Below are 24367 nucleotides of genomic sequence, written 5' to 3' on the forward strand. Positions count from 1 at the left end.
GGGCTGACGCTATTAATATGAATTTTAAAAGGGACAAAAGTGATGCTCTGCCCTTAGATTAAAAACTCAACTTCCCAAATACAGGATGGTTCATATGGAAAAAGATCTGGGGGTCTCAGTGGACTGCAAGCTCAGTATGATTCAACAGTGTGATGTGGCAGCACCAAAAGCTAACTCAACCATAGGCTATGATGTAAACACATACTGCCTTCTACTCAAATGCTCCCTTAGTGCTACATGGCGGACTGGCTTCTTGAAGGCTCTGCCAGTAGAATTCAAACTCTGGAAGTCCAACCAAGATGGATAGAGTGAGCTGTCAATGGCCTGTATGTCAATTATCCAGTTCAGAAAGGCTCATCATCAGGTGAGTTGTAACGTGATGTCTGTACAGTTGCAGAGAGAGTCACTGCTAGACTGGGAGCAGATCCACCCAAGATGAGAAGTGGCTGTGAGACCCTGGCCAAGTCACTTCATCTCTCTCCAGCTCATCAGTAAGATGAAGATGAGTCAGTCACTCAATGAGCATTTATTAAGCACCTACTAGGTGCCAGACACTGTGCCAAGTGTTAGGGATACAAAAAGAGGCAAAGTACAGTCTCTGCCCTCAAGGAGCTCACAGTTTAATGGGGGACACAACATGCAAACAAATCTATCCAAAGCAAGCTCTATGCAAGATCATAAGGAAATATTGACCAGAGGGAAGGCACTGAAATGAAGAGGGCTTGGTGAGGGCTGCCTGTAGGAGGTGGGGTTTTAGGTGAGATTTAAGGAAGCCAGGGAGGTCAGTGGTCAGGGCCAAGGAGGGGGAGCATTGGGGAACGGCCAGAGAGAATGCCCAGAGCAGAGAGATAGAGGGTCTTCTTGGTGGAACAGCCAGGTGGCCGGGATCACCGGACCAAAAAGTACATGGAGGGGAGTAAGGGGTAAGAAGACTGGGAAGGTAGGAGGGGGCTGAGTCATGAAGGGCTTTGAGCACCAAACAGAGCATTTTGTACTTGACCCTGGAGGTAATAGGGAGCCATTGGAGTTTGATTTCCAGGAGAGTGACATGGTCAGAACTGCACTTTAGGAAAGTCACTGCTGGCTGAATGCAGGGCAGATTGGAGTGGGGAGAGACCTGAGGCAGGCAGACCCTCTAGCAGCTATTGCAATAGTCCAGGCACAAGGAGATAAGAGTCTGCACCAGGGTGGGGGCAGTGTCGGAGGAGAGAAGGGGGCTTACTGGAGGTAGAATTGACAGCCCTTGTCACCATATTGAATATGGGGGTGCAGGTAAGAGACAGTGAGAAGTCCAGAATGGCTCCTAGATTGTGAGCCTGAAGCACTGGGAAGATGGTGGTGACCTCAATGGTAACAGGGAAGGGTAGGGAAGGGCTGAGGAGGAAAGATAATGAGTTAATTGAAGCTGTCTACTGGACATCCAGTTTGAGATGCCTGAAAGGCAGTTGGAGATGGAGACAGAGATGGAGACGGGCGATTGGAGGGCAGCAGAGAGACTGCAGCAGGATGGGTAGATTTCAGAATTAGCTCGTTGTTCGGTCATTTTTTCAGTTGTGTCCAACTCTTTGTAACCCCATTGGGGTTTACATACTGGAGTGGTTTGCCATTTCATTCCCCAGCTCATTTTACAGATGAGGAAACTGAAGCAAAAAGGGTGAAGTGACTTGTCCAGGGTCACACAGCTAGTAAGTGTCTGAGGCCGCATCAGAACTCAGATCTTTCTGACTCCAGGCCCAGTGCTCTATCCCCCTGTCATCAGCCCCAGTGGTACAGTTATGGCTGACTTGTCAGGGGCATAGACCCACTTAATTCCTGATTGGATTTCTAGGTTAGTTTTCCTCATGTCCTTTAAAAAGGGATTGTGGGACACTAGAAAATGACATCGTGCTGTTTGAGCTCCACCTCCTCCAAAGTGTAATTTAGTCTACGTTCAGTGGGTGAAGCCCAGGGAAGCTCCTAGGCCAGGATTATGAAATGTGCCAGCATGGCATGTTAAGGAATGTTAAAGGGTCCCCTAAACTTAGCTTTATGACTTGCCATATTTTCCAGAAACACTGGCAATAGAAAGAGCCCTGATGCTACAGTCAGAGGGCCTGGATTTAAGTCCCAGCTCTGTTAATTACTATCTCTGTGACCATGGGTAAGTTCCTGTCTCTCTTCGGGCCTCCGTTTCCATACCTGTAAAGATTAAAGAGGACCACTTGATCTGAGCAAATCTTCTAGCTCAGGTATTTTAAGTTTAGCATTCTAAGGCAAGATGCATTCCAGGTCCAATATTCTAATTGGTGGAAAGAAAAAAGCATTGAGGTTGGTATCAAGAGTGTCGGAGATGAATCCCTTCCATTAAGGCCCCTCCCATCTCTGGCACTGGGCCTGGATTTAGGAAGGCCTGAGTTCAAATCCAGTCTCAGATACTTACTAGCTGTATTATCCTGAGCTAGTCATGTCACCTCTTTCTGCTTCAGTTTTCTCAACTGTAAAATGTGGATCATAAAAGCACCTACTTGCCTGGATTGTTGGAGGATCAAATGTGATAATATGTGCAAAGCATTTAGTACAGTGCCTGGCACACAGTAACCACTTAATGAGTGCTTAATAACTCTCTCCTTCACATCCCATATTCTAAAGCCTCTCCCAGCCCCTGACCTTCTCTGTTCTAAGGCCCCTCCCAGCCCTGACCTTCTCTGTTCTAAGGCCCCTCCCAGCCCTGACCTTCTCTGTTCTAAGGCCCCTCCCAGCCCTGACCTTCTCTATTCTAAGGGCCTTTTTGTGGGTGGAAAGAGCAGAGCCTTCCCTGCACAGGTGACCCAAGGCACCCTCTGCCTCCAGGTGGAGGCTGGCACTTGCTGCTTCTGTCCCCGCCCATCCCAGCCTGTTCGCCACAGAATGCCATCTCTGGGTCACAGAGCCCCCAGAAGCATGACTCAGTGTAAGGAAATCTGGTCCCCAATGGCTGACTTGCCCAGAACACAGAACATATCCACAAGGAACCATTGCCACCCTTGGCCAGTTAACACAAAAGAACTGATTACATAAAGGGAGCAGATATTTCCACAGATGCTCAGAAGCTGCTTCCTTTTTTATCTAACGCAAAAGTGAGAGTCACCAGCCTTCATTCAGTATTTCTTGATTGGGTTTATAGATTAGGGTCATTTCAATTAAGTCCTGACCATTTTCAAGCCCAATTAATTTTTTTCCTAGCTACAGCAGGGCAGCTGGAGGTGTCACAGTGCACAGAGTGATATGCTCCAATCTGTAAGGCCTGAGTTCAAATCCAACCTCAGACACGTCCTAGCTGTATGACCCTGGGCAAGTTGCTCTACCGCTGTCTGCCTCAGTTTCCTCATCTGTAAAATGGGGATCATAATAGACCTGCCTCCCAGAGTCGTTATGAAGATCAAATTTGTAAAGCACTTAGCACAGTGTCTGGCACATAGTAGGTGATTTTATACACACAACACACACACACACACACACGGCAGCTATTATAATTCGTAGCTGTCTTTATCTAGTTAGAATCATTTGGTATGTTATTATTTTTGTATTGCTTTCTTCACTGTGTAACTTCACATGAGTTTTCTCTCTTGATGGAATATTATTCTCTAATAAGGAATGATGAATACGAAGGATTCCTTTGAGCGCACGGCTAGACACATTTTTGTCCCTCTCATTCTCTTCTAGCCCTCCTGCCTAAGAACTTGCTCTGGTCCAAATTATCTCAAAATCCCCTTCCTTTAAAAACCAAACCCTTACTCTTTCCAAGAATCCGTATCAAATGATGTCATATTTATATGGTGTTTAGCATAGCATCTGGCACATAGCAGGTGCTTAATCAATGCGTGTTTCCTTTCCTGCCTGTCCTGAGGGCACTACTTGGAATCAGGAAAACCTAGATTCAAATCCTACCTCAGACACTAGATGTGTGACTCTGGGCAAGTCTAGTGACCTGTCTGTGCCTCCATTTCCTCACCTCTAAAAAGGAGGGGTTGGACTCAGTGGCTCTAAGGTCCCTTCTAGGTTGACCAATGATCCTGGAATCCTTTGAAGAGTCTTCCCCACTCCACCTCCATTGGTTGGCTCATGATGAACAAGACCTTATTTCATAGGATGCAGAGAAGGATGGGGCCTTAAAAATAACCTCCTTCATACAAAAGAGTAAACTGAGGCTCATAGAAGGGACATTACCCACTTAAGGTCAGCCAGCTAGACAGATCTTTGATCTAGTGGACATTTCCAACTGAACAACACTTATCTATCTCCAGTCAGCAATTCAATTCAATTTACAAAGCATGTGTTAAGTGCCCCCGGTGGGCACTACATACCAGCAATATAAATGCTTTGACTCTGTGTATTCAAAACACAACTCATTGTCTCCCCAACTCTCCTCTCCTCCAAACTTCCTGAATTCCTGTTGAGGACACCACCATCTTCCCAATTAACCACATTCACAGCCTGAATATAGCACGGCCCCCCCCACCCTATTAGTTGTCAGGTCTTGTCAATTATATTTCCAAACCATGCCTTGAATCCACCTCCCCATAGCTACCACCCTAGTTCATTACTTCTTCCATGGAAAACTTGGATAGGCTCCCAATTGGTCTAGCCAGGGGTAGGAAACCTGTGGCCTGGAGCCCACATGTGGCCTTCTAGGTCCTTGGGTGGGGCCTTTTGACCGAGTCCAAGTTTTACAGAACAAATCCTTTTATGAAAGGGATGTGGACTTATAGGTTTGCGTATATATATGTATATGTATGTATACATGTGTATGTGTGTACATTTATATATGTGTGTGTATATGTATATATGTACTTGTAATATATACATGTATGTATACATATGTGTACATATCTGTTGTCTCCCTTAGTAGAATGTAAGCTTCTTGGGAGCAGGGCCTATTTCCCTTTTGTCTTTGTATCCTCAGTATGGACACTGTAAGTGATTAATAAATGCTTATTGCTTGATTGACTGATTTATCTCCAAACACATAGAATGCTCTTTCCCCCCACACTATTCCTGGGCATACAATATTTCTTCTACACTTCTTTGAAATGACTATTGACCAATTGTACAGAAAGAAAGAAAAGAAAGAAAGAAAGAAAGAAAGAAAGAAAGAAAGAAAGAAAGAAAGAAAGAAAGAAAAGAAAGAAAGAAAAGAAAAGAAAGAAAGAAGAAAGAAAGAAAAAGAAAAGAAAGAAAAGAAAGAAAGAAAGAAAAGAAAAAAAAGAAAGGAAGAAAGAAAAGAAAGAAAAGAAAGAAAAAAGGAAGGAAGAAATGAAGAAAGAAAGGAAGAAAGGAAGGAAGAATGGAAGGAAGGAAGGAAAGGAAGGAAGGAAGGAAGGAAGGAAGGAAGGAAGAAATGAAAGAAGGAAAAAGAAAGAAAGGAGGAAGGAAGAAAGAAAGAAAGAAAGAAAGAAAGAAAGAAAAGAAAAAAAGGAAAAGAAGGAAGAAATGAAGAAAGGAAGGAAGAATGGAAGGAAGAATGGAAGGAAGGAAGGAAGGAAAAAGAAAGAAAAGAGGAAGGAAGGAAGAAAGAAAGAAAAGAAAAAAGAAAGGAAGGAAGAAATGAAGAAAGAAAGGAAGGAAGGAAGAAATGAGGAAAGAAAGGAAGGAAGAAAGAAAGAAAAAGAAGGAAAAAGAAAGGAGGAAGGAAGAAAGAAAGAAAAAGAAAGAAAGGAGGAAGGAAGGAAAGAATGAAAGAAAGAAGGAAATAAGGAAGGAAAGAAGGAGGGAGGAAGATATTGACAAGGGCACAGGATTTGCAGCTGGACACTTCTCTTCTTAGGGTTAGCTTTAACAGGTATGAAGATGAGTGTGCTCTCTAAGGAGGAGGGAGGAAGGTAGGCCCAAAGTCAAGAAGATTCCTATTCCCAATCCTGCCCCTGGCACATACTAGCCATGACTACAGATGAGTTGCTAACCTCTCTGAGACTCAGTTTCCTCACCTGTAAAAAAAGGACTTAATACCTATAGTGACTGGTCAATTAATGAGCAGCTGCTCAGTGCCTGCTATGTGCCAGGCTCTGGGGATATAAGCACCCCGAAATGAAACAATCCCTGCTCTCAGGGAGTTTGTATCATGTTGGGGGAAACGACGCTGGGCACAGCTAAGTGCAGAGAATAAACGCAAGAAGAACCGATCCAAGACAGCTGAATACAAAGTAGTTTGGGAGGAAAGGCCCAAGCAGTTGGGAGCATCAGCAAAGTGTAAGGTGAATGTTTACAAAGGTTTCATTCAGAAGATGAAGCCTGAGCTTCATCTTAAAGGAAAAGAGAGAATCTATGGGAAGAACCCATGGAGCTGAGCCTTGGAAGACACTTCTCAGAAGGAGAGGTGAGGAAGGAGGGCGTGCATGTGTGTGTTCTAGACATGGCACACACTTGATCCAAAGGCACAGAAATTGGCCAGTGGAGCGTCACATGTAAGTGACAGAGAGAAGGTCAGTTTGTCTGGATGGCAGGGTGCACAAGGGGGGAGGGGGGCCAGAAAGATAGGTTGGGGTGAGGAGGTGACGGCTTTAAAAGCCAAAGTTGATATTTATCCTAGAGACAACAGGGAGCCACTGAGGCCTCTTGAGCAGGGCAGTAGCATGGTGAGACCTATGCTTTAGGAAAATCCTTTAGCAGCTGTGTGGAGGATGGTCTGGAGAGGGAAGAAGCTGGAGGGTAGCCAGTTAGGAGGCCGTTCCAGGAAGCCAGAGAGGTACCTCCTTCCCAGGGTTGTTGGGAGGCCCCAGTGAAATAATGTATGGAAAGTCCCTTGAAAACTTTAAAACTCATTATATGAACCCATCTCTGATCCATCCTGCAGGCAGATGCCAAATGAATAATTCCTAAAACATAGGTCTGCCTATTTCACTCCCTGTCCCCAGTAGGGGAGCCACTGCTCTCTCGAGGATTGAAATACCGCCTGGCTCCCACCTACCTTTGCAGACTTATTCCACATTATTCCCCTTAATGTACCCTATAGTCTAACTAAACAAGTCAATCTATTACTCATTCCCAGGACTCAACATTCTCTCTCCTGACTACCTCTACCTTTGCAAAGACTTTGCCTGGGATATACTACCTCCCCATCTTTACTCCTTAGAATTCTGAGCTTCCTTCAAGGCCTGGCTCAGGTGCCTTTCCTCATCTAGGCTCTGTGTGATTTTGGACCAGCTGCTTCTCCCCAAGCCTCAGTTTCCTCTTTTGTAGACAGACTGCCCCCTTCTAACTCAACATCTATTATTCTAGGATCCTCAAAGGAGCTTGTAGGTTAGAAAGGAAGTGACTTGCCCAAGTGCATGTGGCTAATTAGAGGCTAAACCAGACACAGAGCCTGGGCCTATGCCACGCTGTCCAGGATGGCTCCCTTGGAAGACTGAGACCATCCCAGAAGGCAAAAAGTGACTGACTTGCAAAGCCAGATGGTCAAATCTCAATGGCCCTTCCCAGGTCCCCAACTCAGTGGCCTGGCGAGTCACTCACCAATAATGATCGCAAACAGGTATAAAACCATGGCTTGGAAATGAGGGAGGCAAAATTGATTGCCCCAGCAATTTCATATGTTTATCTGGGCAGTGTTCTGACACCGAGAAAAGAGACACACATGTTAAAAATGGGCCAAGGCGGCCAAGCTGCATTCCAGATGTCTATACTGGGTGTTTTAGGACACATGTGATTGGAATCACAGCTGGGAAACAGAGCAGGATGCTGAGCCCGAGCTGAATGAACATAGGCTCAGAGGTTTGAGAGCTGAAGGGATCTCAGAGGCTGCTGAGGCCAATCACCTCATTTTACAGAGAGGGAAACTGAGGCCTAAGTAAAGGAAGTGGCTTCCTACAGTGGAAAGCCCTGTCCCCTTTCTCAATATCCTTTCCATCCTACTACTCATTCCTTTCTCCTTCCTAAGATCACAGATTTAGAACTGAAAGGGCCTTTGAAGTTACCTAGTCCAAATCTCTTGGTAGCCCAGAGAAAAGTGACTTGCCCAAGGTAACACAGCTCACTGGTAGAGCCAGAATTTGAACTCAGGTCCTCTGACTCCAACCCCAGCAGTCTCTTCTCTGCACCCACTTCTAAACTCTGTCAGGAGGCCCCAAGCCTGGGCCCCACCAAGGCTTCCTTCCCTCCTCATGAGCAAGCACAGCTGGGCCCCTTTCATGTGCTTTGTGACCTGACCCAGAGATAGCTTCTGACTCCTTCCAGGAGCCAGCTTGTCTGCCCACTCACTGCCTTCGAACCCTCGGCGGGCCCTTCCTTGAGAGGAGGCAGAGGAAATGTGCCTGGGAGTCCAAAGCTGCCATTCTCTCCCTACTGTGTGACTGGAGGCCACGGAGGTGAGCCATCCCAAACACCTTGTGGTAGGCCTTGGATTGTCGCCGTATACACACGTATATGTGGCTGATGGGGACAAAAGCCCAGTAGCTAGGAAAAGTATTGTAGTATTGGAGGAAAGAGCTGTAGAATGGATAGACCTCTGGGTTGGGAGTTGGAAGACCTGAGTTCAAATCTTGGCTTTGCCATTTACTCCCTTGACCTCTATGGGCCTCAGTTTCCCCATCTTACAGGTGAAGAGGGTTGCTCTCAATTACCTCTAAGGTCCCTTTCAGCTCCAAATCTATAAATTTATGATTCTATGAGTTGTTTTACAGAGAAGGAAACTGAGGCTCAGAGAGGAGAAGCCACATTGTCCCCTAAAGTAAAATCCTGTTTAGCACAAAATCTGGACAGTTAGGTATCATAGTGGATAGATCGCTGGGCCTGGAGTCAGGAAGACCTGAGTTCAACTTTGTCCTCAGACACTTACAAGCTGTGTGACCCTGGGCAAGTCATTTCACCCTATTTGCCTCAGTTTCCTTATCTGCCAAATGAGTTGGAGAAGGAAACGACAAACCACTCCAGTATCTTTGCCAAGCCCCAAATAAGGTCACAGAGAGATGGACATGACTGAAAAATGACTGAACAACAACAAAGCCCCAAATCTCATGTTCCTTTCCCTCCATGGGCCTTCCCAATTCCCCCAAGTTGTTTGTTCCTGCCTCCATTCCCACTCCCAAAATTATTTCCTGTTTACTCTGGGTGTGTTATGTATTCTCAGTGCCCTTGAATGAACAGAAACTCTTTAAGGGCAAGGGCTGTTTTGTTATTGCCTCAGTTTCCCCAGCACATAGAACAGTGCCTCCCATTGAATAGGTATCTGATAAATACTCTTCAATTGAATTCCAGCATCATACTTGGGTCACTCAGCCTTTGGTAAACCAAGCAGAATTCTAAAGTAGGGGGCAGGGAGGATGCTGGATAATCCTTGATTTCCTTTTCATGGAGGGAAGTATCCAGTAACAGAGAAAATGGCGTGAGTTTAGCTTCTCCTAGTTCATAAGGGGGGGTCCAGAAAGGCCACTCACATCTTGATTATTCTCAGGCCCAGCTTGACAAGGCCAAGATGAATGACTTGTCAAGCTATGCGGGGATTAAAATTGTCAATTTCCTTGACTATTTATTTCGGGCTGGACACCCAGAGTCTGAAGGTCACCAGTTTTCCTCGGTGCTTGGGGAAAATGATACCATCTAAAAGTGGAGGAGTGGACCTTAGCTAAGCCCGAAGCTTCCAAAAGGAGGCTGACAGCTTTGCCTCAGAACACAATGGGGATGCAGGCTGAAATCGGAGCTGTGCCTCATTGGCTTTTCTTTTTAATAAGAATACATTTTCATCAAGGGACATGTCCTGTGGATAGCTGTTGCCTCTGGGTCAGATCTGAGTGAGTCCAGCTGAAGGAGGGAGGGAGGAAGGAAAGGAGAGAGGGAGGACTAGGGGGCTCCCTTGGGGACTGGGACCTGTTGAAATTGGCCAAGATTCCAGATCTGAGAAAAGGAGAAAGGACCATGCAAAGGTCACTAGGATAGGATAGAAGAGGAAGAGGAGGAGGAGGAAGGGAAAATTCAGGTTCTTTGGCTCATTCCTGAAATAATCACAGAGCTCCTGCCTTGGCATGGAAGGAGACAGTGTCAGGGCTGTAGAAAGAGGACAGTATCTGAAGGCAGAAGATCGGGTTTCTAGGCTTGGTGCTGCCACTTACTGTGTGCTAACACTGTGCTAGGCACCCTGGTGTGATGCTAATTGGGCAGCTCACTTCTTCCTCTGTGCCTGTTTCCTTCTCTGCAAAATGGGACTAATAATCCTCATGTTGACTCTCTTACAAGGAAGCTCTAAAGAAAATACTTTGTAAGCCTGCTTCTGACACTTGCTAGCTTCGTGACTGATCGCTTTGTCTCTTGGGGTCTCAGTTTCATCATCTGGAAAATGGGGATAATAATATCTATTCTGCCTTCTTCCAGTGATATGGGGAAGAATCAAAGAATGGGTGGGGATTGTTTTGTTAAGCTACAAATCACTGAGTAATTGGAAAATCTGATTTTTATCAAGTATGCTTCTGCCCCACAAGTGGCAGCTTTTTTTTTCTTTTGGTGAGGCAAATTGGGGTTAAGTGACTTGCCCAGGGTCACACAGCTAGTAAGTGTCAAATGTCTGAGGCTGGATTTGAACTCAGGTCCTCCTTACTCCAAGGCCACAGCTCTATCCACTACGCTACCTAGCTGCCCCTTTTTCTTTTCTATTTTTTTTTCAGGTGGCAGCTTTCTTAAACTCTGGCTCCTTATTGAAGCACCACAATCTACACGAAGCCTAGTCTGAACTTCTCCACCTTCCCCCCACCAAATTCCAATGTGCCATAGTAGTAAGTGTTGTCACCTCAGAGGCAGGAAAACTTAGAGTTTTGCCTCTTGTTTTTCATTCTTCATTCTCTCTCTCTCTCTTTCTTCTTTTTTTGCAAGGCAATTGGGGTTAAGTCACTTGCCCAGGGCCACACAGCTAGTACCTGTCAAATGTCTGAGGCTGGGTTTGAACTCAGGTCCTCCTGACTCCAGGGCCAGCACTCTATCCACTGTGCCACCTAGCTGCCCCCATCCTTCTTTCTCTAAGAGGACCAACGACATTACGGGGTGATATCTTGATTTATGGTGTGCGTGTGTGTGCACTGGATTTATGTGAGGCAGAGTTGCAAACTTGGCCTCACTCTCTCTTCCAGAGTCACTGAAGTCTAGTGGCAAGACAAAAGTCAGGATGGCTGTCATTGGCTTGGGATGCAGTGGATGACCTTGGCATCTTTGATGCCTGACCAAGCTCTATAGTGCCTACTTCAGCCACCTTCATGGCCATTGGAACAAATTGTTCTCATCTGCCCATTCCACCAGGGGAAGTCTTCACATACTTGGGGTAGACACTCCCCTAACTCACCGATGGGTCTGTGGCCTGTCGGTTACCCTCAGCCTGGTTTAGCCCATCTGCTGAGATGATGGGATGTGGTCGCTGCATAAGCTACAGCTTCTTGGAGCCACAGGTGAGGGCTGGGTGCCAGGTAGACACCAAAGGTGGATGAGCAGCCCTGAAAAGGACTTGGCAAGCCCTCATATCAGAGGTACTAGTCCTCTCTGAGCACTCTGGTACATACTGGCTGTGCAACCCTAAGCTAGTCACTTAACCACTCAGCGCTTGCAGAAAAGGTGCTAAACTGTATTTGTAGAGAGAGTTTACTCATCTGGGAATTCCTTATACCAATTATATCACAGTTCCAGACCCTTTATTTTGTGAATAATTGCATGTGTTCATATTGTCTCCCCTCCCTAGAACGTAAGGTCTTTGAGGATAGGGACTATATTATATCCCCAGGGAACATTGCCTGGTACATAGTAGGGGCCTAATAAATGCTTGTTGATTGACTGATCAATCAATAGTCGATACTTAAATGCCTGTTCATTGATTTATTGCATTCTGAGTTTTGAGTGGATAGTCCACAGAGTTAAGTTCTTTGGGGCCTTCACTATTGAGTTGCATTTGCCAGAATCAATTCCCATGAAGACCACAACAGTGACATACAACAATTCAGCCATGTTCCCCATATCTGACCAGCCCAGCCCTCATCCATGGATGCCTCAAATTCACAGAACGAACAGAATATTCACCTAGTCTGAAACAACAAATTGTTGGCAATGTTGATTGGGGATTCCAGAGAAGAGGCCATCCTAACATTGTTCCCATTGAAACATTTTACACAATCGAGGGGCTACCTTCACTCCACGATGAAGCCTGTGGGAGGGCACGAGAGAAGGGTGCCATCCTTCATAAATGAAAATTTGGCTATTGGGTGGCTAGCAATGAGCCTCGTCCTCAGAATTATTTCTACATCCATATGCCAGGAGTGAGAGCATTGCACAGCTGGGAGGGGCCTTAGAACAGAGAAGGTCAGGGCTGGGAAGGCCCTTAGAACAGAGAAGGTCAAGGCTGGGAGGGCCCTTAGAACAGAGAAGGTCAGGGCTGGGAGGGGCCTTAGAACAGAGAAGGTCAAGGCTTGGAGGGCCCTTAGAACAGAGAAGGTCAGGGCTGGGAGGGGCCTTAGAACAGAGAAGGTCAAGGCTTGGAGGGCCCTTAGAACAGAGAAGGTCAGGGCTGGGAGGGGCCTTAGAACAGAGAAGGTCAGGGCTGGGAGGGGCCCTAGAACAGAGAATGTCAGAACTGGGTGGAACCTTAGAACAGGGAATGTCAGATCCTGACATTCAGACCTGAGACCCTGTTCTAAGGGGCCTCCCAGCTCTGACATCCTGTGATTCTGGGATAGCTTCAAGGGATGGGAATCCCATGGTGGCTGTCATTTCATCTCCTACAGCTCACTTCCAGCCACCAGATCCTTGTTCTCTAAAGCAGAGCCCAGGCCTAAATGGCACCCAAGCTCAGTGGCATGTACCCATACTGCTTTGCTGATAATGTATAATGCAAGAGTGAAAGGTTCAGATCAGCCTGGTTCCCTGCTCTCCCTCTCCGTCACCCCCACCCCCCAACTCCCTAGTCTGTTTTATATTAGACTCACGGTATGAAAGCCTCCCTGAGAAATGCCAGATGGCCTGAGCGTCCCAGGTAGCTCCAAACCCTGGGCAGCTGTTAACCCAGCATTTGATCAGACTAGCCCTGGGGCCTGGCAATTACTCCAGGTATGAATGGAAAGGGCAATGTGACTGTGTTTGCTGCTAGGTATCAGGTCTCTGGAGTCCCAAGAAAGAGAATGGGGGGAAGGGGAGGCCGTTAACCAGACTTACCACTGGGCCTTGGCCAAGTACATCCCTCTTTCCTACCTCAGTTTCCTCTTGTGTGAAAAATAGCTATAATACCTGTCCTTTTCCTTTCCTGTGTTCTCAGGGAGATTTCCTCTCCTGCAGGATTTTGAGCTGGGAGCAGCCTCAGAAATCACAATAGTCCACCCCTTTCCCCATTTTATGAAGGCCTTTTCAACTCAAGATCCAGTGCCCCATGTCTGACTTTGGATAAGCCACTTCATTCCTCTGGGCCTCAGTTTCCTCATCTGTGAAATGAGAGGTTGAGGTGGTTGACCTCCTAGGTCCCTTCCAGCTGGAGATTCAGAATGCTATAATGCAAAGTGGGGGTTGAGATGCCCCAAGCCACCCGAGAAGGCTGAATGGGACTAACAGGGCATCAATTGGTGAGTATGTGAGAACAGAACAGAGTGGAGACACCCGACTTGTAGAAGATGGAACTCACAGCCGTGGCTACGCGGTGGTAAGGAGCTCCAGAGGTTATGGCAGCTACCACAGCAGCCTTTGTGGCTAGGTGGTGCTGCAGTGGACAGAGTGCTGGGCCTGGAGTCAGGAAGACTTGAGTTCAGATTTGACCTCAGACACTTCCTAGCTGTACGATGCTGGGCAAGTCACTTCACCTCTGTCTGCCTCAGTTTCCTCAACTGTAAAATGAGGATAATAACAGCACCTCCCTCTCCTGGCTGTTGTGAGGATCAAATGAGATCATATTTGTAAAAGTACTTACTTAGCACAGTGCCTGGCACACAGCAGGTGCTTAATAAATGCTTGTCTTTTTCCTTCCTCTAAAGCTTTGAATCCATCTCTATCTTTCACAGCCCATGCCCACTGTCACCTCCTTCAGGAAGCCTTCAAGGATTTGCTGATCTGACCTCACCTGATACAATCCTTAAATCTCTCTGATCAGCCATTATTTATTTTATTTATTTTATTTTATTTTTAGGCAGTTGGGGTTAAGTGACTTGCCCAGGGTCACACAGCTAGTAAGTGTCAAGTGTTTGGTCTGAGGCCGGATTTGAACTCAGGTCCTCCTGACTCCAGGGCTGGTGCTCTATCCACCGCACCACATAGCTGTCCCCTTGATCAGCCATTATTACAGGCCTTGTTTACCTTGGTCTCAGAGGGCTGAGCCAGGAGAAATGCATGAAAGTGTCCAAGAGACTCGTTTTGGGGTCAGTGTCAGGAAAAACTCCTTGGCAATGTGAGATGTCTCAGAATGGAATAAACTGCCTGAGGAGGTAGTAAGCCCCCTTCACTGGATGTCCAGATTGATGGGGATGCTAAAAGGGGATCTGTAGTCAGCTAAAGCTTAAGTGAGACACCCTCCCTGCAAGTTGGAAAGGCCACGGGGCTCCTGCATAAAGTACCAGATAGCTGGGGGTCACCCTCAGGTCTCCTACTTACCCATCTCAGACTCTCTCTGTACCCTCACAGCACCCCAGACCAACCAATCATTCTCCACCCTCTAGGTCTCACCCAAACCAATGTCCCCATCACCCTTTCCTTGCCCATTCAGATTGGAGGGCTGGAGGCTAGAGGCTCCATGGTGGGGTTTTTCTGCTACCTGGCTTTCTGGGGAGGGATTTCTTAAAAATGTTACATAGTGGATGCAAGTGGCAGGGAAGGTACTGGACTGCATGACCTCTAAGTTCTTTGAAATTCTATGCTATATGATTGTATGGTTGCCTCTTTTGCAACCATTTGACCCCCAAAAAAAGCTACTTACAATTACCATGCCCCACAACTCCCCAGCACCCAAGATTCCATGTCCCCCTAAGAGCAGCCATGGCCACAGCAAGCATCCCAGGATGTGGACACACAGTTTGTATGTTCTCAAGGCTCCAGGGTAGGCTTGACCCTTGAGGCCCCTGATGAGGGCTCTTAAAAGGGGAAGGCGACATCACCACCAAAAAACTCAAAGTTTATAAATGGCCAAGACTTAACCCAGATCCCAGGCCTTGAGAATTGTAGGAATGTGAGAAGTTAGCAACTCACTGTTGGTGTCAGTGCCTGGGAAGTGGGGCTCAGGCCACTCCCTGCCTGGCCCAGCTCATGTCTAGGCCGTGAGGTCACGAATACCACCAGCACGCCCCATTGGAAACGTACCTTGTTCCTATCCCCACTCGATATAATCGTCTCCTCGATGGACTGGATTTGGTTGACATCATACAGGCCTTTTTCAAGAGTAGCTTTGGAAAGCTCAATTCTCTTCCCTCGTTCCCTGCACCTGGGGAAAAGAAGGGAAGGATTTACAGTCTTGTTATGGTTACTGTTCACTAAGCACATCATTAGAACCAGACTCTTCAAGCCACCTGAGTGAAGATGCAGCATGCGGGCCTCATCTCACTTCAGTTAAGTGGCAACTGGGTAGGCCTGCTGTGAGGGGATGGGGGTGGGGGTGGGGGGGGGGTCTTACCTGTACCAGGCTAGCTTTCTCATTCCTCTTTCACTGGTCCCAGGCTCAGATAGGGCTGTCCCACCCCCCAGCATAGCCCATTAGACTCATGAATTCTTTTTTTTTTGGCTAGGCAATGGGGTTACCGGGTCACACAGCTAATAAGCGTTATGTGTATGAGGCTGGATTTGAACTCAGGTCCTCCTGAATCCAGGGCCAGTGCTCTATCCACTGTGCCACCTAGCTGCCCCAAGACTCATGAATTATAATTGTAAGAATAGGGCCCCAAACAATTCCGTGATACAGTGGAGAGAGTGGGATATGGAATTAAAAGACCTGGGTTCAAATCCTGGCTCTACTACTTGGGCAAATCTCTTCCTATCTCTGGCAGACAGTTTACCCCTCTGTCCAATGAAGGGATTGGCCTAGGTGGCCTCTGAGGTCTCTTATATTTCTAGAGCTAGGATCCTGTGTCTGACCATGGGCAAATCCCTTCCCTGCCCTGGGCCTCAGTTTCCTCTTCTGTAAAAGGAGGGTGTATTGGACTGGATGGCTTCTGAGGGCCCCTCCAGCTCTAGATTTAGGTCCTATGTGTGACCCAGGTTAAGTCTCTTCCCTTTCCTGGGTCTGCTCAGATTTGCACAAACACAAATAACACAGTGGTATATGATAAGTGAATGCAAGGTCCAAACCAGATTCTACATGAGATCCAAGGGGCAGAGGAGCTCAGGGCAGCCTTCCTGTGGGAGATGGCATTAAAACCAGATTTCAACAGCTGGGGAGGAATTCAACAGGTTGAGGAGGGGAGGGTATTGTCTCCTAGGGAGGCATCATAGCTCGGTGGACAGGGCACTGTATGTAGAGTCAGAAAGACCCGAGTTCAAATTCTGCCTCAGATACTAACAGCATGACCTTGGGCATGTAACTCAACCTCCTGGGCCTCAGTCTCCTCCTCTGTAAAATGAGGGCCTTCAATTTGATAGCTACTCGTGTTCTATCCAGCTGACAATTTAGATAGAGTCCTCTGATCTGAGGCAGGATCTGAACCCAAGTCTTGCTGACCCCAGTACCCTATTGCCTGTACCAGGGGTGGGGAACCTGCAGGCCACATGTGGCCTTCTAGGTCCTCAAGTATGGACCTTTGACTGAATCCAAACTTTGCAGAACATATACCCTTAATAAAAGTAATTTGTTCTGTAAAAATTGGACTCAGTCAAAAGGCTGCACCTGAGGACCTAGAAGGCCACATGTGGCCTCAAGGCTACAGGTTCCTTACCCTTGGTTGGCAATTCTGCCTATTCTCCCCTGGTTCTATCTGTCCTTTTCTCTATGCACAGCACAACCACACTAGTCCAAACCCCATGTCCTCTTGTCCCAACTATGGCCACAGCCTCCTAACTAGTGGCCTTGATTCAAGTTTCTCCCTTCTCTTCTAAAGCTAAGATCTGAACATGTCATTCTTCTGCTCAAGAAAGGTCAGTGGCTCCCCACCGACCCAAGATCAAATACAAATTTCTCAGCTTGGCATTTAAAGCTCTTTGCAACCTGACTCGAGTCTGCCTTTTCTAGGTGGATTGCATTTTTTTGTTGTTGTTCAATCATGTCCAACTCTTCATGACCCCATTTGGGGTTTTCTTGGTAAATATACAGGAATGGTTTGCCATTTCCTTCTCATGCTCATTTTACAGATGAGGAAAACTGAGGCAAACAGGGTGAAGTGACTTATCTAGGGTCAGCTAGTAAGTGTTTGAGGCCAGATTGAAACTCAAGAACAGGAGTCTTTCTGACTCCCGGCCCCAACTCTACCCACCGCAGCGCCACCTAGCTGCCCCACATCAAATTTTACTCTCCTTCAAATGACCAAATGAGATCACACTTGTAAGTGCTTAGTACAGCACCTGGCATACAGGAGGTGCTTAATAAATGCTTCTTCCTTCCCTTTCCATACTCTTCGTTCTAGCTAAAGTAGCCTTGTTCACTCTTCTCTGTACACTATGTTCCTTTACACAAGCTGTTCACCCTCTCTGGAATGCTTTCCCTTTTTTCCCTCTCAGAATCCCTAGTTTCCTCAGGGCTTAGCTCAAACACCATCTCCCTCAAGAGGCTTTTCCTGATTCCCTCAATGGTTGACCCCCCAAAAAATCAGTGTTTATTTTGTATAGCTTGTATTTCCATATCTATGACAAGTTCTGGCTTCACTCCACCCTCTCCTTCCACAGAATCTGAATTCCTGTAGGGCAGTGATTGTCCTAGTCCTTGCATCCTCAGAACAATGCTTGGCACATAGTAGGTGCTTAATAAATGCTTAATTGATTTATTGAGGGAGGGGAGTGTCTCATCTCCCCAACTTGCTAAATCAGAATGGAGATGAGAACTGGGGAGACTTCACTCCTGGTACTCCCTCTTCTCTCTCTGGGTGGAATGTAGGACTTGGAAGGGGGACATGGGAAAAACCCTTTGGCAGCCTGGATCTTGAAGTAGCAGGAGGCTTAAGAGGGAGCTCTTTGGGAAAGCCCCAGCCCTCCACACAGGCAGGACAGCGCATCAAAGGCCAGATTTATAGGGGTCACTATCTATGGCCACCATCCAGAACAAACCCTGGTTAATTTCTCAGCATATTGCAAGTAGCCAATCTATCTTCACGGCAGAGAAATATGCTGAGGGGCTGTCATGAGAAAAAAATGAGACTGGGACATTTAATAAATTGTGATTGTTAACATCAGGGGAGGGCGGCTGCCGGTCTCCAAATGAAGGATGGTGCTGGCCAATTTAGCAGTGCTCCTGGGTTCCCTGGCCCTTCCTAGCCATTTGACTATGCTCTCTTCTACCACACAGAAAATAAACTCAAAGGCCAGCCCAGTGGCAGAGCAGCCAGTGTCTTGTCACTTGGCTCTAGCTCATCCTCAGGTGCACATAATGGAGCAGAAGTTCACTCCCTCCCTGAACTGGGAGGCACCTCTTGGTCTAAGAACCGGCTGGCTTAAGAATGGACATCTGTTTCTTCCAAGGGTCTCCCCCCTGGACTGGGCTGTTTGGTGGGACTGGATAAATGGATGTATTGATTTTGTAGTGAGAAGAGCTCTGGATTTGGAAGCCAGAGGACAAAGGTTCCAATTTTATCTCTCTGGGCTTCATTTTCTTCCTCTGTACCACGAGGCAGTTAGACCAGCCAGTCCCTTACAACCAAGGACCAATCTCCACATTATATTATCATCTTCACCATCATAATTATTTTCATTTCCTCAGATGTCTGGGCCTATTTTATACATGAGGAGAGAGAGATCAGAGAATCAATAACCTCTCTGACTTGCCCAAGGTGACCCAGACAGGCAGGAGTTGGGATTCATCCCCAGGCCTCCTAACTTCCAGTCATCCCAGGATCCCACAAAGCACCCACTCTGTCTGCCTGGAGTTAGCTTTCTTAGATGACATCTGCTTAGGTGTCAGGTTTAGGCCTTTGCCCAAAGGCTAAAAAAAAAGATACCCGAATGCTTAATATGTGTGTATATATACATATATATTTAAAATTTATAGTGTTCTTCACCACCTCCAGAGGTCTCTTGTCTAACCACTATATCCAATGTTAGAGTTAGAGGAGACTTTAAATAACATGCCAAGCCCATCATTTTATAGATGGAGGGCCAAGATCACAAGGCAAGATAATGGGTGAGAAAAAGCTAGAACCCTGAGTCACAGCTCAATGAGTATATGTGCCATCCTCCCTCCCCATAGACACCGAGATTTATGGCATCTCCAAGCTAGAAAAGACCTCACAAGGCACCCAGTACAATCCGTACTCAAGCAGGAATCTCTTCTATACTATCTGTGACCAATAAGCATCTGGTTCCGGCTTGAAGACCACCTCTAGTGAATGGGGGGAGCTCACTCCTTCCTGAGGCTGCTCATCCATTCCACTTGGGGACACGTTGCTGCTGATAATAATACCCAATGGGGTGATGGGAACTTTCCCATCGTAGCTCTGGGAGGTAAAGAATGTGGACTGTGCTGTTCCCATCTGACAGATGAGTTAACAACTGGATCTGTTACCTGCACCCCCACAGAGCTTTGGCCAATTGGGTTCAACAAACCTGTGTAAAAACGAGAGCATCCCTGCTTCTTTTTCACTGTGTGTGTATGTGTGTGTGTGTGTGCACACGCATACACGCTCTCATGCATCAGAGTGGGGGGAGGTGAAGAGGGGAAGGAGGAATACAACATGTAAACAGAGAAATCAAAACAGAATGAATACAAAAGAAACCCAATGGGAGAGAACACCAAGAACTGGGGGCTGAAGATGCTTTGAGGCCTACAATGTTCTTTGCCCACGCTGAATGGAGAGAGCCCAAGGATTAGGGGGTGTTCTATTTGCTCCATTGAAGGAGATGGCGAGTCCTAGAAGCAGTGATGAGGAGGGAGAGTCATTTCCTTGCAAGTTATTCCTCTCCACGGTGGCCCCAGGTCTAGCCAACCATAACACTCCATCTCCCATCTCTGTATCTTTGTCCTGCCTATTCCGTGCCTGCAATGTCTCTCCTGAAACTCTTTGAAGCCCTGGCTTCTTTCAAGACTCAGTTCCAATCCCACTTTCTGCAGGAAGCCTTTCCTGGACTGCCCCCCACCCCCAGCTGCTTAGTAGCCTCCTCTCTGAGATGACTTTTGGTTATATTTCAGGTAAGAGGGTCATGTGATAAAAATACTGCCACATGCAGTCTTTGACTTCAGAGTTGGGTAGATGCCAGTTGGAGGGACCTTCATCTGACTGAGAGTCTTTCAGGGATTTTTTGCTCTTCAAACCCATGGTAGATGTTCCCTAGGTCAGTGGGTCAATGGAAACCAGTTGTGATGGTCTGGGAATGGCTAACAGAGAGAGAAGGAGAGAGAAGGAAATGAGATAGCATCAGAAGTGAGGAGGTGGGTGGGGAAAACTTGATCATTTCCCCCAAAGATCCTTCTCTAGCATCTGGTGGGGAGAGAAAAGGCCCCTGAAGGGATGCAGGGGTAGCTAAGACTTCAAGGGCTCAGGGAAATTGGCCGGAAGGGGCTCTTTCATGGCTAGTGAGTCCCTCAGGAGCATCTCTCAGGCCCTTAGCTTCCTCATCTGCAAAATGGGGATAATAAATGACACTCTGAGAGGCAGATTGGTATGGCAGATAGAGAGCTCACCTTGAAGTCAGGAATATCTGATTTTAATTCCCTTCTCTGACACATACTAAGTGTGAAACACTTACCTTTCAGTGGACAGACCACTCTCCAACTTATCTATTCTCCTCTGATTTTCAAATTTTCTTCTTCCGTCTTATTTTGAGTTTATTTGTTGGGTTTCTAATTTTTTAAAAATGTATATACTGTTCATTAATCTCCTTTATTTCTCTTTTCTTGATACATGTAGTTAGGGATAGGATTTTTCCTCTGAGAGCAGCTTTAGCTCTATCCCTGAAATTCTGGTACACTGTCATATCATTAACATTGTCTTTCACATAATTATCAGCTGTTTCCGTGCTTTGTTCTTTGCCTCCCTTATAATGTAGGATTTCATTGCTAAGTCTCCACTTAGGTCTATGTCTTTAGTTTGTGCTCCTGAATTGATTGATTCCTACCTTTATTGCCTTTTGGGCTGTAAAAGATGTATATGTGCCTTTTTGCATTTATTTGTAATTTCTCTGGACCCCAATACCTGGTCAGTTTTTGTAAAAGTGTCATGTGATGCAGAGAAGTATGTACCTTCATTGGTGGTCTCAGGGAACTCTCTTACAAAGGTACTGATTGGAGAGGGAGAAGGAGGGAGAGAATTTGGAACTCAAAATTTAAAAATGAATGTTAAAAATTGTTTTTACATTTTAAATAGGGAAAAATAAAAAATACTAAATAAATAATTTTTAAAAAGGTACTGATTGGCCATCTGCATCAGTATTTCTACACTTGTGTTCCACAAATCCCATAGTGGGAGCAAAAAAAAAACAACACTCCCTAACCTCTCATAGGGGTGATGTGGGCAAAGCACATTGTAAGCCTCAAAACAGTAGGAAATGGGAGTCAGAGCTGCTTCCCTGTTCCAAGATAGCTGAACCAAACATGGGCCCTCCAGTAACAAGAATCCCCAGGCTTGGCCCTGCAAACGTCATTTACTTGTGCTAGGGTTTGGGGAGGAGAAGAAACCCAGACACTTACATAGCATCACTGGTGATGCAGGGCTCCCAAGCCCATCGAAAGGTTGGTGGCGGGGTACCACTTGCCGTACAGCGGAGGATGTGTTCACTGCCCAAAAACACCGGCTGAGTCTTGTTCAAGTCTGTCTCCTTTTCATAGATCTTGGGTCTCTCTGTAAAAGAGGGGAAACTGTCAGTAAATAATGGTCACAATCTTGACCCGGGAAAACAGGAGGTCTTCTTCCTTGGGGGGGGGGGCTATGGATGGGGAACACTGCATATGCCATTAGACAGTGTCACTTTGCTGGTTGCTTCTGCTTAACTGGTTTTCTTTGTTTGGATACGTTCATTAGGCAGGCAGGGTGGTAGGAGGAGCCTATTGGGAAATGACCACCTTAGGATGGGAAATGATGGCTGAGAAAAATGCCTCAGGATGGATACTTCAAAGCAATAGTGGCAAACTGCCCGGTCATGCAATTGGGGGCAGTGGTGGGAGAGGAAATTGATATTACATATCAAATGGCCTGGGAAGTCCCCTGATTTCTCCCCACTCTCCCACAACACCTGTTGGCAAATGTTTAGATAAGCCTGATGGCCTAGTGGACAGAAATCCAGCCTCACCATGTGAGGTTGCCTGTCATAGACAGAAGCAGGCTAGCCTTGAAGTCAAGGAGCTTTGGGCTCAAAAGACTTCTGGATTTGGTCCACTTTGTTGTTGTTGTTGTTGTTGTTTTTGGCTAGGCAAAGGGGTGAAGTGACTTGTTTAGGGTCACACAGCTAGTAAGTGTCAAGTGTCTGAGGCTGGATTTGAACTCAAGTCCTTTTGACTCCAAGGCCCGAGCTCTATCCACTGTGCCACCTAGCTGCCCCCTTTAGGTCTACTTCTTATCATTCAATTTTGTCATTGGTCCATTAAAGGAATTAGATCAAGGCCCCTCCAAGCTCTGATATCCCCTGTTCTAAGGGCCCTCCCAGCTCTGACATCCCCTGTTCTAAGGCCCCTCCCATCTCTGACATCTCCTGGTCTAAGGCCCCTCCCTATGCCAACATTCTTGCTTCTGCCTTCTAAATTAATCTGACAGTGTTGCCACTTTCAACAAGTTCTAAGCCCAAATGCCAACAGGGATGAAGCATGTGACCTGAGCCAGAGCCCTGAGCTTCACAGAGTAATGAGAAAGAGGAGGACGATGGTGAGGCTGATGGATTGGCCATGTGCACCAGCTCTGGGAAGGGCCGCAGTGGGGTGGTGATGCCTCAGAGCTCTTTTCAAGCCAAATAGATTCATCTCTTCACAGGAAATTAAACATCTCAGTCAACGGATGGGCCTTTTAAGCTCCACAGTGGCAGCTGGTTTGTAGCAAAACCTCTCAGCAAATGGTGGGCTGGGCAGACTGAGCAAACTTCGTGTGTTTTCACTGATGGCCCCCCCCCCCCCCGCCACTGCCTTCTGAGGATTAGCCAATACAAACCAGAGCCCATTTTTCCTCCCCTGGCCATCTGCCTTCAACACCCCGCCCCCCCCCACTTCCCCCACTGGGACCCTAGAGCTAATCCCATCAGACCCTGCCATCTTTCATTGGCCACTTCTCCTGGCTACCACCTCAGGCTCCAAGAGGTCTTCTGACCTTCTCCATGAGCAAAAAATACATCACGTAGGAGGCTTTGAGAGAATCAGGATTCTGCCACAGCCTCTACCCCCACACACCAGGCAAACGGCAGCAAGTATAAATAACTCCCATCCGCTTGGGATTCAAGAATTACTCCCCTTTAATACACATCTCTACCAACACATTCCTCTGAGATAACTGCTTGGGCTGGGGCCTAATTCATTCCTTGTGTGTGTCATGGGCTCAGAGCTGGAAGAGGCCCAAGAGATCATCTGTTCAAACCACTTCATTTGTAGAGCAGGAGGAAATTGAGGTGCAGGGAATATGGGTGACTTGTCCAAGGTCACCCAGGTAGTAATGTGCAGACTTACTCAGTTTCTGCTGAGGGAGAGGGCAGTGGGAAGTGGGGAGGAGGGAGTAATAGGAATCATTTTCTTTTGGGTGACTTTTTCTGCCTGAAAATCAATTTCAAAGAGAGGCCATAGCCTGGGACCTTCCAGATCACCTTGGGTCCCAATTTTAGAGAAGGAAACTGATGCCAGAGAAGTGATGTGCCTTCCCAAGGTCATACAGGAATTAACACAAAGCCAGGATTTGAACCCAAGTTCAAGACTACTTTTCTCCCTTACACTATGACTTGAAGGGTCATAAGACCCCTAGTTGGGAGGGGGGAAAGAATACAAGCTCTGGAGTCAGGAGATCTCCATTCCAATCCTATATCAGGTATTATCTGTGTGACCTTGGCTAAATCACTTCCCTTCCCCAGGCCTCCATTTGGACTAGATGGCCTCTGAAGACCCTTCTATCTCTGGATCTAGATCCTAAGAAAGGACCAATCCTTATTCATTTATACATGAGGAAACTGAAGGTCCAGGATATGTACAAAGTCACATAGTTAATGAGCAGCAGTCATGATTGGAATGCAAGTCCTCTGATTCCAAGCATAGACAAGGCTCTCACCATATATACCACGTTGGCTCCAGATGGGCAGGATTTCAATGGGATGGGATTTGGGGGGGTGCCATAAAATTGTACTAGAAAGGGATGGCACCCTTCTGAGTGGGGATACCCTGAGC

General features: G+C 46.8%; 1 protein-coding gene across 1 annotated transcript in view; it reads right to left on the reverse strand.

The window, feature by feature from the left end:
- LOC110203184 (vascular endothelial growth factor receptor kdr-like) overlaps positions 1 to 24367 on the reverse strand; it is a 220866-nt gene that overhangs the window by 71334 nt on the left and 125165 nt on the right. The window contains 2 exon segments of the mRNA XM_078147996.1: positions 15250 to 15370; positions 21707 to 21857. Of these exon segments, the coding sequence (XP_078004122.1) occupies positions 15250 to 15370; positions 21707 to 21857 (272 nt within the window).

This window comes from Phascolarctos cinereus, unplaced genomic scaffold (genome assembly GCF_003287225.1).
Source record: "Phascolarctos cinereus isolate Bilbo 61053 unplaced genomic scaffold, phaCin_HiC Scaffold_8;HRSCAF=390, whole genome shotgun sequence".
NCBI lineage: Eukaryota > Metazoa > Chordata > Mammalia > Diprotodontia > Phascolarctidae > Phascolarctos > Phascolarctos cinereus.